At 42.6% G+C, this 17,580-nt stretch overlaps 2 protein-coding genes across 4 annotated transcripts in view; one reads left to right on the top strand and one right to left on the bottom strand.

Annotated features, from left to right (window-relative positions):
• Window positions 1-17,580, top strand: part of col18a1a (collagen type XVIII alpha 1 chain a) — a 151,335-nt gene that overhangs the window by 116,796 nt on the left and 16,959 nt on the right. For all 3 annotated transcript variants that reach the window (XM_089133060.1, XM_089133058.1, XM_089133059.1), the window contains 4 exons: window positions 15,815-15,939; window positions 16,586-16,612; window positions 16,865-17,062; window positions 17,385-17,411. In XM_089133060.1, coding sequence (XP_088989186.1) covers window positions 15,815-15,939; window positions 16,586-16,612; window positions 16,865-17,062; window positions 17,385-17,411 — 377 coding nt within the window. The remainder of the gene's footprint in view (window positions 1-15,814; window positions 15,940-16,585; window positions 16,613-16,864; window positions 17,063-17,384; window positions 17,412-17,580) is intronic.
• On the bottom strand, window positions 8,066-12,193 carry LOC148978306 (uncharacterized). The gene is made up of 3 exons (XM_089133537.1): window positions 11,271-12,193; window positions 9,513-10,250; window positions 8,066-8,087 (listed from the first exon to the last, which is right to left on the bottom strand). The coding sequence occupies exons 1-3, from the start codon at window positions 12,191-12,193 to the stop codon at window positions 8,066-8,068; spliced, it is 1,683 nt and encodes a 560-aa protein (XP_088989663.1).

Below are 17,580 nucleotides of genomic sequence, written 5' to 3'. Positions count from 1 at the left end.
GCATTGGTTCTTGCAGAAGCTCAAACGTGCTGCGTAACACAATAATGAACCTCATTGTTTCTTGCTGAAGCGCAAACGTGCTGCGTACCACAATAATGGACCTCATTGGTTCTTGCAGAAGCTCACACGTGCTGCGTAACACAATAATGAACCTCATTGGTTCTTGCAGATGCTCAAACGTGCTGCGTAACACAATAACGAACCTCATTGGTTCTTGCAGAAGCTCAAACGTGCTGCGTAACACAATAATGAACCTAATTGGTTCTTGCAGAAGCTCAAACGTGCTGCGTAACACAATAATGAACCTCATTGGTTCTTGCAGAAGCTCAAACGTGCTGCGTAACACAATAATGAACCTCATTGGTACTTGCAGAAGCTCAAACGTGCTGCGTAACACAACAATGGACCTCATTGGTTCTTGCAGAAGCTCAAACGTGCTGCGTAACACAATAATGAACCTCATTGGTTCTTGCAGAAGCTCAAACGTGCTGCGTAACACAATAATGAACCGCATTGGTTATTGCAGAAGCGCAAACGTGCTGCGCAACACAATAATGAAACTCATTGGTTCTTGCAGAAGATCAAACGTGCTGCGTAACACAATAATGAACCTCATTGGTTCTTACAGAAGCTCAAACGTGCTGCGTAACACAATAATGAACCTCATTGGTTCTTGCAGAAGCTCAAACGTTCTGCGTAACACAATAATAAACCTCATTGGTTCTTGCAGAAGCTCAAACGTGCTGCGTAACACAATAATGAACCTCATTGGTTCTTGCAGAAGCTCAAACGTGCTGCGTAACACAATAATGAACCTCATTGGTTCTAGCAGATGCTCAAACGTGCTGCGTAACACAATAATGAACCTCATTGGTTCTTGCAGAAGCTCAAACGTGCTGCGTAACACAATAATGAACCTCATTGGTTCTTGCAGAACCTCAAACGTGCTGCTTAACACAATAATGAACCTCATTGGTTCTTGCAGAAGCTCAAACGTGCTGCGTAACACAATAATGAACCTCATTGGTTCTTGCAGAAGCTCAAACATGCTGCGTAACACAATATTGAACCTCATTGGTTCTTGCAGAAGCTCAAACGTGCTGCTTAACACAATAATGAACCTCATTGGTTCTTGCAGAAGCTCAAACGTGCTGCGTAACACAATAATGAACCTCATTGGTTCTTGCAGAAGCTCAAACATGCTGCTTAACACAATAATGAACCTCATTGGTTCTTGCAGAAGCGCAAACGTGCTGCGTAACACAATAATGAACCTCATTGGTTCTTGCAGAAGCTCAAACGTGCTGCGTAACACAATAATGAACCGCATTGGTTATTGCAGAAGCGCAAACGTGCTGCGTAACACAATAATGAACCTCATTGGTTCTTGCAGAAGCTCAAACGTGCTGCGTAACACAATAATGAACCTCATTGGTTCTTGCAGAAGCTCAAACGTGCTGCGTAACACAATAATGAACCTCATTGGTTCTTGCAGAAGCTCAAACGTTCTGCGTAACACAATAATGAACCTCATTGGTTCTTGCAGAAGCTCAAACGTGCTGCGTAACACAATAATGGACCTCATTGGTTCTTGAAGAAGTGCAAACGTGCTGTGTAACACAATAATGAACCTCATTGGTTCTTGCAGAAGCTCAAACGTGCTGCGTAACACAATAATGGACCTCATTGGTTCTTGAAGAAGTGCAAACGTGCTGTGTAACACAATAATGAACCTCATTGGTTCTTGCAGAAGCTCAAACGTGCTGCGTAACACAACAATGAACTTCATTGGTTCTTGCAGAAGCGCAAACGTGCTGCGTAACACAATAATAAACCTCATTGGTTCTTGCAGAAGCGCAAACGTGCTGCGTAACACAATAATGAACCTCATTGGTTCGTGCAGAAGCTCAAACGTTCTGCGTAACACAATAATGAACCTCATTGGTTCTTGCAGAAGCTCAAACGTGCTGCGTAACACAATAATGAACCTCATTGGTTCTTGCAGAAGCTCAAACGTGCTGCGTAACACAATAATGAACCTCATTGGTTCTTGCAGAAGCTCAAACGTGCTGCGTAACGCAATAATGAACCTCATTGGTTCTTGCAGAAGCTCAAACGTGCTGCGTAACACAATAATGAACCTCATTGGTTCTTGCAGAAGCTCAAACGTGCTGCGTAACGCAATAATGAACCTCATTGGTTCTTGCAGAAGCTCAAACGTGCTGCGTAACGCAATAATGAACCTCATTGGTTCTTGCAGAAGCTCAAACGTTCTGCGTAACACAATAATGAACCTCATTGGTTCTTGCAGAAGCTCAAACGTGCTGCGTAACACAATAATGAACCTCATTGGTTCTTGCAGAACCTCAAACGTGCTGCTTAACACAATAATGAACCTCATTGGTTCTTGCAGAAGCTCAAACGTGCTGCGTAACACAATAATGAACCTCATTGGTTCTTGCAGAAGCTCAAACGTGCTGCGTAACACAATAATGAACCTCAATGGTTCTTGCAGAAGCTCAAACGTGCTGCGTAACACAATAATGAACCTCAATGGTTCTTGCAGAAGCGCAAACGTGCTGCGTAACACAATAATGAACCTCATTGGTTTTTGCAGAAGCTCAAACGTGCTGCTTAACACAATAATGAACCTTATTGGTTCTTGCAGAAGCTCAAACGTGCTGCGTAACACAATAATGAACCTCATTGGTTCTTGCAGAAGCTCAAACGTGCTGCGTAACACAATAATGAACCTCATTGGTTCTTGCAGAAGCTCAAACGTGCTGCGTAACACAATAATGAACCTCATTGGTTCTTGCAGATGCTCAAACGTGCTGCGCAACACAATAATGAACCTCATTGGTTCTTGCAGAAGCGCAAACGTGCTGCGTAACACAATAATGAACCTCATTGGTTCTTGCAGAAGCTCAAACGTGCTGCGTAACACAATAATGAACCTCATTGGTTCTTGCAGAAGCTCAAACGTGCTGCGTAACACAATAATGAACCTCATTGGTACTTGCAGAAGCTCAAACGTGCTGCGTAACACAATAATGAACCGCATTGGTTATTGCAGAAGCGCAAACGTGCTGCGTAACACAATAATGAACCTCATTGGTTCTTGCAGAAGCTCAAACGTGCTGCGTAACACAATAATGAACCTCATTGGTTCTTGCAGAAGCTCAAACGTGCTGCGTAACACAATAATGAACCTCATTGGTTATTGCAGAAGCGCAAACGTGCTGCGTAACACAATAATGAACCTCATTGGTTCTTGCAGAAGCTCAAACGTGCTGCGTAACACAATAATGAACCTCATTGGTTCTTGCAGAAGCTCAAACGTGCTGCGTAACACAATAATGAACCTCATTGGTTCTTGCAGAAGCTCAAACGTTCTGCGTAACACAATAATGAACCTCATTGGTTCTTGCAGAAGCTCAAACGTGCTGCGTAACACAATAATGGACCTCATTGGTTCTTGAAGAAGTGCAAACGTGCTGTGTAACACAATAATGAACCTCATTGGTTCTTGCAGAAGCGCAAACGTGCTGCGTAACACAACAATGAACTTCATTGGTTCTTGCAGAAGCGCAAACGTGCTGCGTAACACAATAATAAACCTCATTGGTTCTTGCAGAAGCGCAAACGTGCTGCGTAACACAATAATGAACCTCATTGGTTCTTGCAGAAGCTCAAACGTTCTGCGTAACACAATAATGAACCTCATTGGTTCTTGCAGAAGCTCAAACGTGCTGCGTAACACAATAATGAACCTCATTGGTTCTTGCAGAAGCTCAAACGTGCTGCGTAACACAATAATGAACCTCATTGGTTCTTGCAGAAGCTCAAACGTGCTGCGTAACGCAATAATGAACCTCATTGGTTCTTGCAGAAGCTCAAACGTGCTGCGTAACGCAATAATGAACCTCATTGGTTCTTGCAGAAGCTCAAACGTTCTGCGTAACACAATAATGAACCTCATTGGTTCTTGCAGAAGCTCAAACGTGCTGCGTAACACAATAATGAACCTCATTGGTTCTTGCAGAACCTCAAACGTGCTGCGTAACACAATAATGAACCTCATTGGTTCTTGCAGAAGCTCAAACGTGCTGCGTAACACAATAATGAACCTCAATGGTTCTTGCAGAAGCTCAAACGTGCTGCGTAACACAATAATGAACCTCAATGGTTCTTGCAGAAGCTCAAACGTGCTGCGTAACACAATAATGAACCTCAATGGTTCTTGCAGAAGCGCAAACGTGCTGCGTAACACAATAATGAACCTCATTGGTTTTTGCAGAAGCTCAAACGTGCTGCTTAACACAATAATGAACCTTATTGGTTCTTGCAGAAGCTCAAACGTGCTGCGTAACACAATAATGAACCTCATTGGTTCTTGCAGAAGCTCAAACGTGCTGCGTAACACAATAATGAACCTCATTGGTTCTTGCAGAAGCTCAAACGTGCTGCGTAACACAATAATGAACCTCATTGGTTCTTGCAGATGCTCAAACGTGCTGCGCAACACAATAATGAACCTCATTGGTTCTTGCAGAAGCGCAAACGTGCTGCGTAACACAATAATGAACCTCATTGGTTCTTGCAGAAGCTCAAACGTGCTGCGTAACACAATAATGAACCTCATTGGTTCTTGCAGAAGCTCAAACGTGCTGCGTAACACAATAATGAACCTCATTGGTACTTGCAGAAGCTCAAACGTGCTGCGTAACACAATAATGAACCGCATTGGTTATTGCAGAAGCGCAAACGTGCTGCGTAACACAATAATGAACCTCATTGGTTCTTGCAGAAGCTCAAACGTGCTGCGTAACACAATAATGAACCTCATTGGTTCTTGCAGAAGCTCAAACGTGCTGCGTAACGCAATAATGAACCTCATTGGTTCTTGCAGAAGCTCAAACGTTCTGCGTAACACAATAATGAACCTCATTGGTTCTTGCAGAAGCTCAAACGTGCTGCGTAACACAATAATGAACCTCATTGGTTCTTGCAGAAGCTCAAAAGTGCTGCGTAACACAATAATGAACCTCATTGGTACTTGCAGAAGCTCAAACGTGCTGCGTAACACAACAATGGACCTCATTGGTACTTGCAGAAGCTCAAACGTGCTGCGTAACACAACAATGGACCTCATTGGTACTTGCAGAAGCTCAAACGTTCTGCGTAACACAATAATGGACCTCATTGGTTCTTGCAGAAGCTCAAACGTGCTGCGTAACACAATAATGAACCTCATTGGTTCTTGCAGAAGCTCAAACGTGCTGCGTAACACAATAATGAACCTCATTGGTTCTTGCAGAAGCTCAAACGTTCTGCGTAACACAATAATGAACCTCATTGGTTCTTGCAGAAGCTCAAAAGTGCTGCGTAACACAATAATGAACCTCATTGGTTCTTGCAGAAGCTCAAACGTGCTGCGTAACACAATAATGAACCTCATTGGTTCTTGCAGAAGCTCAAACGTGCTGCGTAACACAATAATGAACCTCATTGGTTCTTGCAGAAGCTCAAACGTTCTGCGTAACACAATAATGAACCTCATTGGTTCTTGCAGAAGCTCAAACGTGCTGCGTAACACAATAATGAACCTCATTGGTTCTTGCAGAAGCTCAAACGTGCTGCGTAACACAATAATGAACCTCATTGGTTCTTGCAGAAGCTCAAACGTGCTGCTTAACACAATAATGAACCTCATTGGTTCTTGCAGAAGCTCAAACGTGCTGCGTAACACAATAATGAACCTCAATGGTTCTTGCAGAAGCGCAAACGTGCTGCGTAACACAATAATGAACCTCAATGGTTCTTGCAGAAGCTCAAACGTGCTGCGTAACACAATAATTAACCTCATTGGTTCTTGCAGAAGCTCAAACGTGCTGCGTAACACAATAATGAACCTCATTGGTTCTTGCAGAAGCTCAAACGTGCTGCGTAACACAATAATGAACCTCATTGGTTCTTGCAGAAGCTCAAACGTGCTGCGTAACACAATAATGAACCTCATTGGTTCTTGCAGAAGCTCAAACGTGCTGCTTAACACAATAATGAACCTCATTGGTTCTTGCAGAAGCTCAAACGTGTTGCGTAACACAATAATGAACCTCAATGGTTCTTGCAGAAGCTCAAACGTGCTGCGTAACACAATAATGAACCTCATTGGTTCTTGCAGAAGCTCAAACGTGCTGCGTAACACAATAATGAACCTCATTGGTTCTTGCAGAAGCTCAAACGTGCTGCGTAACACAATAATGAACCTCATTGGTTCTTGCAGAAGCTCAAACGTGCTGCGTAACACAATAATGGACCTCATTGGTTCTGGCAGAAGCTCAAACGTGCTGCGTAACACAATAATGAACCTCATTGGTACTTGCAGAAGCTCAAACGTGCTGCGTAACACAATAATGAACCTCATTGGTTCTTGCAGAAGCTCAAACGTGCTGCGTAACACAATAATGAACCTCAATGGTTCTTGCAGAAGCTCAAACGTGCTGCGTAACACAATAATGAACCTCAATGGTTCTTGCAGAAGCTCAAACGTGCTGCGTAACGCAATAATGAACCTCATTGGTTCTTGCAGAAGCTCAAACGTGCTGCGTAACACAATAATGAACCTCATTGGTTCTTGCAGAAGCGCAAACGTGCTGCGTAACACAATAATGGACCTCATTGGTTCTTGAAGAAGTGCAAACGTGCTGTGTAACACAATAATGAACCTCATTGGTTCTTGCAGAAGCGCAAACGTGCTGCGTAACACAACAATGAACTTCATTGGTTCTTGCAGAAGCGCAAACGTGCTGCGTAACACAACAATGAACTTCATTGGTTCTTGCAGAAGCGCAAACGTGCTGCGTAACACAATAATGAACCTCATTGGTTCTTGCAGAAGCGCAAACGTGCTGCGTAACACAATAATGAACCTCATTGGTTCTTGCAGAAGCTCAAACGTTCTGCGTAACACAATAATGAACCTCATTGGTTCTTGCAGAAGCTCAAACGTGCTGCGTAACACAATAATGAACCTCATTGGTTCTTGCAGAAGCTCAAACGTGCTGCGTAACACAATAATGAACCTCATTGGTTCTTGCAGAAGCTCAAACGTGCTGCGTAACACAATAATGAACCTCATTGGTTCTTGCAGAAGCTCAAACGTGCTGCGTAACACAATAATGAACCTCAATGGTTCTTGCAGAAGCTCAAACGTGCTGCGTAACACAATAATGAACCTCATTGGTTCTTGCAGAAGCTCAAACGTGCTGCGTAACACAATAATGAACCTCATTGGTTCTTGCAGAAGCTCAAACGTTCTGCGTAACACAATAATGAACCTCATTGGTTCTTGCAGAAGCTCAAACGTGCTGCGTAACACAATAATGAACCTCATTGGTTCTTGCAGAAGCTCAAACGTGCTGCGTAACACAATAATGAACCTCATTGGTTCTTGCAGAAGCTCAAACGTGCTGCTTAACACAATAATGAACCTCATTGGTTCTTGCAGAAGCTCAAACGTGCTGCGTAACACAATAATGAACCTCAATGGTTCTTGCAGAAGCTCAAACGTGCTGCGTAACACAATAATGAACCTCATTGGTTCTTGCAGAAGCTCAAACGTGCTGCGTAACACAATAATGAACCTCATTGGTTCTTGCAGAAGCTCAAACGTTCTGCGTGACACAATAATGAACCTCATTGGTTCTTGCAGAAGCTCAAACGTGCTGCGTAACACAATAATGAACCTCATTGGTACTTGCAAAAGCTCAAACGTGCTGCGTAACACAATAATGAACCGCATTGGTTATTGCAGAAGCGCAAACGTGCTGCGTAACACAATAATGAACCTCATTGGTTCTTGCAGAAGCTCAAACGTGCTGCGTAACACAATAATGGACCTCATTGGTTCTGGCAGAAGCTCAAACGTTCTGCGTAACACAATAATGGACCTCATTGGTTCTTGCAGAAGCTCAAACGTGCTGCGTAACACAATAATGAACCTCATTGGTACTTGCAGAAGCTCAAACGTGCTGCGTAACACAATAATGAACCGCATTGGTTATTGCAGAAGCGCAAACGTGCTGCGTAACACAATAATGAACCTCATTGGTTCTTGCAGAAGCTCAAACGTGCTGCGTAACACAATAATGGACCTCATTGGTTCCTGCAGAAGCGCAAACGTGCTGCGTAACACAATAATGAACCTCATTGGTTCTTGCTGAAGCGCAAACGTGCTGAGTAACACAATAATGAACCTCATTGGTTCTTGCAGATGCTCAAACTTGCTGCGTAACACAATAATGAACCGCATTGGTTCTTGCAGAAGCTCAAACGTGCTGCGTAACACAATAATGAACCTCATTGTTTCTTGCTGAAGCGCAAACGTGCTGCGTACCACAATAATGGACCTCATTGGTTCTTGCAGAAGCTCACACGTGCTGCGTAACACAATAATGAACCTCATTGGTTCTTGCAGATGCTCAAACGTGCTGCGTAACACAATAATGAACCTCATTGGTACTTGCAGAAGCTCAAACGTGCTGCGTAACACAATAATTAACCTCATTGGTTCTTGCAGAAGCTCAAACGTGCTGCGTAACACAATAATGAACCTCATTGGTTCTTGCAGAAGCTCAAACGTGCTGCGTAACACAATAATGAACCTCATTGGTTCTTGCAGAAGCTCAAACGTGCTGCGTAACACAATAATGAACCTCATTGGTTCTTGCAGAAGCTCAAACGTGCTGCTTAACACAATAATGAACCTCATTGGTTCTTGCAGAAGCTCAAACGTGTTGCGTAACACAATAATGAACCTCAATGGTTCTTGCAGAAGCTCAAACGTGCTGCGTAACACAATAATGAACCTCATTGGTTCTTGCAGAAGCTCAAACGTGCTGCGTAACACAATAATGAACCTCATTGGTTCTTGCAGAAGCTCAAACGTGCTGCGTAACACAATAATGAACCTCATTGGTTCTTGCAGAAGCTCAAACGTGCTGCGTAACACAATAATGGACCTCATTGGTTCTGGCAGAAGCTCAAACGTGCTGCGTAACACAATAATGAACCTCATTGGTACTTGCAGAAGCTCAAACGTGCTGCGTAACACAATAATGAACCTCATTGGTTCTTGCAGAAGCTCAAACGTGCTGCGTAACACAATAATGAACCTCAATGGTTCTTGCAGAAGCTCAAACGTGCTGCGTAACACAATAATGAACCTCAATGGTTCTTGCAGAAGCTCAAACGTGCTGCGTAACGCAATAATGAACCTCATTGGTTCTTGCAGAAGCTCAAACGTGCTGCGTAACACAATAATGAACCTCATTGGTTCTTGCAGAAGCGCAAACGTGCTGCGTAACACAATAATGGACCTCATTGGTTCTTGAAGAAGTGCAAACGTGCTGTGTAACACAATAATGAACCTCATTGGTTCTTGCAGAAGCGCAAACGTGCTGCGTAACACAACAATGAACTTCATTGGTTCTTGCAGAAGCGCAAACGTGCTGCGTAACACAACAATGAACTTCATTGGTTCTTGCAGAAGCGCAAACGTGCTGCGTAACACAATAATGAACCTCATTGGTTCTTGCAGAAGCGCAAACGTGCTGCGTAACACAATAATGAACCTCATTGGTTCTTGCAGAAGCTCAAACGTTCTGCGTAACACAATAATGAACCTCATTGGTTCTTGCAGAAGCTCAAACGTGCTGCGTAACACAATAATGAACCTCATTGGTTCTTGCAGAAGCTCAAACGTGCTGCGTAACACAATAATGAACCTCATTGGTTCTTGCAGAAGCTCAAACGTGCTGCGTAACACAATAATGAACCTCATTGGTTCTTGCAGAAGCTCAAACGTGCTGCGTAACACAATAATGAACCTCAATGGTTCTTGCAGAAGCTCAAACGTGCTGCGTAACACAATAATGAACCTCATTGGTTCTTGCAGAAGCTCAAACGTGCTGCGTAACACAATAATGAACCTCATTGGTTCTTGCAGAAGCTCAAACGTTCTGCGTAACACAATAATGAACCTCATTGGTTCTTGCAGAAGCTCAAACGTGCTGCGTAACACAATAATGAACCTCATTGGTTCTTGCAGAAGCTCAAACGTGCTGCGTAACACAATAATGAACCTCATTGGTTCTTGCAGAAGCTCAAACGTGCTGCTTAACACAATAATGAACCTCATTGGTTCTTGCAGAAGCTCAAACGTGCTGCGTAACACAATAATGAACCTCAATGGTTCTTGCAGAAGCTCAAACGTGCTGCGTAACACAATAATGAACCTCAATGGTTCTTGCAGAAGCTCAAACGTGCTGCGTAACACAATAATGAACCTCATTGGTTCTTGCAGAAGCTCAAACGTGCTGCGTAACACAATAATGAACCTCATTGGTTCTTGCAGAAGCTCAAACGTTCTGCGTGACACAATAATGAACCTCATTGGTTCTTGCAGAAGCTCAAACGTGCTGCGTAACACAATAATGAACCTCATTGGTACTTGCAAAAGCTCAAACGTGCTGCGTAACACAATAATGAACCGCATTGGTTATTGCAGAAGCGCAAACGTGCTGCGTAACACAATAATGAACCTCATTGGTTCTTGCAGAAGCTCAAACGTGCTGCGTAACACAATAATGGACCTCATTGGTTCTGGCAGAAGCTCAAACGTTCTGCGTAACACAATAATGGACCTCATTGGTTCTTGCAGAAGCTCAAACGTGCTGCGTAACACAATAATGAACCTCATTGGTACTTGCAGAAGCTCAAACGTGCTGCGTAACACAATAATGAACCGCATTGGTTATTGCAGAAGCGCAAACGTGCTGCGTAACACAATAATGAACCTCATTGGTTCTTGCAGAAGCTCAAACGTGCTGCGTAACACAATAATGGACCTCATTGGTTCCTGCAGAAGCGCAAACGTGCTGCGTAACACAATAATGAACCTCATTGGTTCTTGCTGAAGCGCAAACGTGCTGAGTAACACAATAATGAACCTCATTGGTTCTTGCAGATGCTCAAACTTGCTGCGTAACACAATAATGAACCGCATTGGTTCTTGCAGAAGCTCAAACGTGCTGCGTAACACAATAATGAACCTCATTGTTTCTTGCTGAAGCGCAAACGTGCTGCGTACCACAATAATGGACCTCATTGGTTCTTGCAGAAGCTCACACGTGCTGCGTAACACAATAATGAACCTCATTGGTTCTTGCAGATGCTCAAACGTGCTTCGTAACACAATAACGAACCTCATTGGTTCTTGCAGAAGCTCAAACGTGCTGCGTAACACAATAATGAACCTAATTGGTTCTTGCAGAAGCTCAAACGTGCTGCGTAACACAATAATGAACCTCATTGGTTCTTGCAGAAGCTCAAACGTGCTGCGTAACACAATAATGAACCTCATTGGTTCTTGCAGAAGCTCAAACGTGCTGCGTAACACAATAATGAACCTCATTGGTTCTTGCAGAAGCTCAAACGTTCTGCGTAACACAATAATGAACCTCATTGGTTCTTGCAGAAGCTCAAACGTGCTGCGTAACACAATAATGAACCTCATTGGTTCTTGCAGAAGCGCAAACGTGCTGCGTAACACAATAATGAACCTCATTGGTTCTTGCAGAAGCTCAAACGTGCTGCGTAACACAATAATGAACCTCAATGGTTCTTGCAGAAGCTCAAACGTGCTGCGTAACACAATAATGAACCTCATTGGTTCTTGCAGAAGCTCAAACGTGCTGCGTAACACAATAATGAACCTCATTGGTTCTTGCAGAAGCTCAAACGTTCTGCGTAACACAATAATGAACCTCATTGGTTCTTGCAGAAGCTCAAACGTGCTGCGTAACACAATAATGAACCTCATTGGTTCTTGCAGAAGCTCAAACGTGCTGCGTAACACAATAATGAACCTCATTGGTTCTTGCAGAAGCTCAAACGTGCTGCTTAACACAATAATGAACCTCATTGGTTCTTGCAGAAGCTCAAACGTGCTGCGTAACACAATAATGAACCTCAATGGTTCTTGCAGAAGCTCAAACGTGCTGCGTAACACAATAATGAACCTCAATGGTTCTTGCAGAAGCTCAAACGTGCTGCGTAACACAATAATGAACCTCATTGGTTCTTGCAGAAGCTCAAACGTGCTGCGTAACACAATAATGAACCTCATTGGTTCTTGCAGAAGCTCAAACGTTCTGCGTGACACAATAATGAACCTCATTGGTTCTTGCAGAAGCTCAAACGTGCTGCGTAACACAATAATGAACCTCATTGGTACTTGCAAAAGCTCAAACGTGCTGCGTAACACAATAATGAACCGCATTGGTTATTGCAGAAGCGCAAACGTGCTGCGTAACACAATAATGAACCTCATTGGTTCTTGCAGAAGCTCAAACGTGCTGCGTAACACAATAATGGACCTCATTGGTTCTGGCAGAAGCTCAAACGTTCTGCGTAACACAATAATGGACCTCATTGGTTCTTGCAGAAGCTCAAACGTGCTGCGTAACACAATAATGAACCTCATTGGTACTTGCAGAAGCTCAAACGTGCTGCGTAACACAATAATGAACCGCATTGGTTATTGCAGAAGCGCAAACGTGCTGCGTAACACAATAATGAACCTCATTGGTTCTTGCAGAAGCTCAAACGTGCTGCGTAACACAATAATGGACCTCATTGGTTCCTGCAGAAGCGCAAACGTGCTGCGTAACACAATAATGAACCTCATTGGTTCTTGCTGAAGCGCAAACGTGCTGAGTAACACAATAATGAACCTCATTGGTTCTTGCAGATGCTCAAACTTGCTGCGTAACACAATAATGAACCGCATTGGTTCTTGCAGAAGCTCAAACGTGCTGCGTAACACAATAATGAACCTCATTGTTTCTTGCTGAAGCGCAAACGTGCTGCGTACCACAATAATGGACCTCATTGGTTCTTGCAGAAGCTCACACGTGCTGCGTAACACAATAATGAACCTCATTGGTTCTTGCAGATGCTCAAACGTGCTGCGTAACACAATAACGAACCTCATTGGTTCTTGCAGAAGCTCAAACGTGCTGCGTAACACAATAATGAACCTAATTGGTTCTTGCAGAAGCTCAAACGTGCTGCGTAACACAATAATGAACCTCATTGGTTCTTGCAGAAGCTCAAACGTGCTGCGTAACACAATAATGAACCTCATTGGTACTTGCAGAAGCTCAAACGTGCTGCGTAACACAACAATGGACCTCATTGGTTCTTGCAGAAGCTCAAACGTGCTGCGTAACACAATAATGAACCTCATTGGTTCTTGCAGAAGCTCAAACGTGCTGCGTAACACAATAATGAACCGCATTGGTTATTGCAGAAGCGCAAACGTGCTGCGCAACACAATAATGAAACTCATTGGTTCTTGCAGAAGATCAAACGTGCTGCGTAACACAATAATGAACCTCATTGGTTCTTACAGAAGCTCAAACGTGCTGCGTAACACAATAATGAACCTCATTGGTTCTTGCAGAAGCTCAAACGTTCTGCGTAACACAATAATAAACCTCATTGGTTCTTGCAGAAGCTCAAACGTGCTGCGTAACACAATAATGAACCTCATTGGTTCTTGCAGAAGCTCAAACGTGCTGCGTAACACAATAATGAACCTCATTGGTTCTAGCAGATGCTCAAACGTGCTGCGTAACACAATAATGAACCTCATTGGTTCTTGCAGAAGCTCAAACGTGCTGCGTAACACAATAATGAACCTCATTGGTTCTTGCAGAACCTCAAACGTGCTGCTTAACACAATAATGAACCTCATTGGTTCTTGCAGAAGCTCAAACGTGCTGCGTAACACAATAATGAACCTCATTGGTTCTTGCAGAAGCTCAAACATGCTGCGTAACACAATATTGAACCTCATTGGTTCTTGCAGAAGCTCAAACGTGCTGCTTAACACAATAATGAACCTCATTGGTTCTTGCAGAAGCTCAAACGTGCTGCGTAACACAATAATGAACCTCATTGGTTCTTGCAGAAGCTCAAACATGCTGCTTAACACAATAATGAACCTCATTGGTTCTTGCAGAAGCTCAAACGTGCTGCTTAACACAATAATGAACCTCATTGGTTCTTGCAGATGCTCAAACGTGCTGCGCAACACAATAATGAACCTCATTGGTTCTTGCAGAAGCTGAAACGTGCTGCGTAACACAATAATGAACCTCATTGGTTCTTGCAGAAGCTCAAATGTTCTGCGTAACGCAATAATGAACCTCATTGGTTCTTGCAGAAGCTCAAACTTGCTGTGTGACACAATAATGAACCTCATTGGTTCTTGCAGAAGCTCAAACGTGCTGCGTAACACAATAATGAACCTCATTGGTTCTTGCAGAACCTCAAACGTGCTGCTTAACACAATAATGAACCTCATTGGTTCTTGCAGAAGCTCAAACGTGCTGCGTAACACAATAATGAACCTCATTGGTTCTTGCAGAAGCTCAAACGTTCTGCGTAACACAATAATGAACCTCATTGGTTCTTGCAGAAGCTCAAACGTGCTGCGTAACACAATAATGAACCTCATTGGTTCTTGCAGAAGCGCAAACGTGCTGCGTAACACAATAATGAACCTCATTGGTTCTTGCAGAAGCTCAAACTTGATGCGTAACACAATAATGAACCTCATTGGTTCTTGCAAAAGCTCAAACATGCTGCGTAACACAATAATGGACCTCATTGGTTCTTGCAGAAGCTCAAACGTGCTGCGTAACACAATAATGAACCTCATTGGTTCTTGCAGAAGCGCAAACGTGCTGCGTAACACAATAATGAACCTCATTGGTTCTTGCAGAAGCGCAAACGTGCTGCGTAACACAATAATGAACCTCATTGGTTCTTGCAGATGCTCAAACGTGCTGCGTAACACAATAATGAACCTCATTGGTTCTTGCAGAAGCTCAAACTTGATGCGTAACACAATAATGAACCTCATTGGTTCTTGCAGAAGCTCAAACATGCTGCGTAACACAATAATGGACCTCATTGGTTCTTGCAGAAGCTCAAACATGCTGCGTAACACAATAATGGACCTCATTGGTTCTTGCAGAAGCTCAAACGTGCTGCGTAACACAATAATGAACCTCATTGGTTCTTGCAGAAGCTCAAACGTGCTGCGTAACACAATAAGGAACCTCATTGGTACTTGCAGAAGCTCAAACGTGCTGCGTAACACAATAATGGACCTCATTGGTTCTTGCAGAAGCTCAAACGTGCTGCGTAACACAATAATGAAATTCATTGGTACTTGCAGATGCTCAAATGTGCTGCGTAACACAATAATGGACCTCATTGGTTCTCGCAGAAGCTCAAACGTGCTGCGTAACACAATAATGGACCTCATTGGTTCTTGCAGATGCTCAAACATGCTGCGTAACACAATAATGAAATTCATTGGTACTTGCAGAAGCTCAAACGTGCTGAGTTGATGAATGTTTATATTTGAATAAAAGCCCAAATTTAGTCTTCTTCAAAAAATTTGGACTAAACCGTTCAATTAATATGGATCAGTTTTACGATCTCTTTATGAACTTTTTGAAGCGTCAAAGTAGTTGTGCAGCTGTCAACGGAGGGACAGAAAGCTCTCAAATTTCATCAAAAAGATCTTCCTAGTGTTGCGAAAGATGAATGGAAGTCTTAAGGGTTAGGAACGACATGAGGGTCAATGAATAATGACAGAATTTTCATTTTTGGATGAGCTTTAACTTTAACGCACAATTTTTAATTAATAAAGTCATTTTCAAATATACAGGTTATGTTGGTGCAAGAGGAGAGAAAGGAGAAAGAGGAGAGAAGGGTTCCAAAGGTGACAGGGGCCTTACGGGGCCAAAGGGCGATTCAGGAACTGTGTCTGGTGGCAGTGCAAAAGGAGACAAGGTCTGTTGAATAGTGTGAACCTCACCGAGTGTTTCTGGTCATCTCAATTTAAAGTAATATCTATCTATCTATCTATCTATCTATCTATCTATCTATCTATCTATCTATCTATCTATCTATCTATCTATCTATCTATCTATCTATCTATCTATCTATCTATCTATCTATCTATCTATCTATCTATCTGTCTATATGTCTGTCTGTCTATCTATCTATCTATCTATCTATCTATCTATCTATCTATCTATCTATCTATCTATCTATCTATCTGTCTATATGTCTGTCTGTCTATCTATCTATCTATCTATCTATCTATCTATCTATCTATCTATCTATCTATCTATCTATCTATCTATCTATCTATCTATCTATCTATCTATCTATCTATCTGTCTATATGTCTATCTATCTGTCTATCTGTCTGTCTGTCTGTCTGTCTGTCTGTCTGTCTGTCTGTCTTACGTTCAGTACGTTCTATTGTTTGTGATATAGTGCACCTTTCTTTAGTTGAATTGTTACTTTTTTGTGTCCTTCAAAATTCTCAGTAATGTGTGAAGTCATTGATGGGGAGCTTGAATGTTCAGCCATCTGTTAGAACGGTGTGAGTGGCAGACAGGTCAATCATTTTTGTCGGTGTGTTTTCACAGGGTACCGTAGGAGAGAAAGGAATGAAGGTTTGTTGCGACGCTTATTCCTAGACATGACTGTGAAAATGTGAATTAAAGGAATAGTTTGTGCCAAAATTAGAAAATGAGCAAACAGAAAATATTATTTTGTGTTTCATTATATTACTTTCTAGAAAATGTTTGGGCTGAATTATAGCTTTAAGCATCTCTCTTTAACATATTTTTTTACAGACATTTATGCAGATTTTCTTAAAGTAAGGCTCACCCATGCTCAAATCTCTGTTACCTTTTTGGTTTCAGGGCAATGCTGGTTTTGGTTATCCTGGATCAAAGGGTGACCGTGGTCCCGCTGGACCTCCAGGGCCTCCCGGTCCCCCCGGGCCCAGTGCAGAGGTAGAGGTGAGAGGAGATGGGTCTGTTGTTCAAAAAGTGACGGGACCAAGAGGACCACCTGGACCTCCAGGACCCGCAGGCCCTGCTGGAAATGATGGGGAGCCGGTGAGTAGCTTGCAGAGAAAGGAATGGTTCAATTACTGCCTCTGTTTTCTATTAGCGAATACATTTACATTTGAAAGGAACAGTGTTATAACATTTTTAAGCCGCATATGTCAGAAGTGGTCTTGTATTTGCCGTTGATGTGTTAGCACAGTAATAGATCCCTATAGTGTTCACCATCACAAGCAGAGAATGATGTTAATACAGGTTTAAGATATGCATCATTGCGAACACAAAGGCGCATTGTGTTTTTGTCCTTGAGACTATGCATAATGCATCGGGCATTGGTCATATCTGAACAAAACTAATATTCTCTCTTTTATAGGGTGACCCTGGTGAAGATGGAAAAGCTGTAAGTAATGCATTTCATAAACTCTCTTATAAAACAGACCCGGGTCAAGTACATTTATCAGTATATCTGAATGACATTATTCTTCTGAAATTATACCTGCTAGTGTATACTATACTTGTTGGCGGGAACAGTTTGTTTTCACTACATAAAACGGGAAGTCAAGTCTGAT

The sequence above is a fragment of the Pimephales promelas genome, chromosome 7 (assembly GCF_988280905.1).
Source record: "Pimephales promelas chromosome 7, fPimPro1.hap1.1, whole genome shotgun sequence".
NCBI classification, from domain to species: domain Eukaryota; kingdom Metazoa; phylum Chordata; class Actinopteri; order Cypriniformes; family Leuciscidae; genus Pimephales; species Pimephales promelas.
Note: the sequence above shows the minus strand (reverse complement) of the source record. Positions and strands in the feature narration are given on the sequence as shown.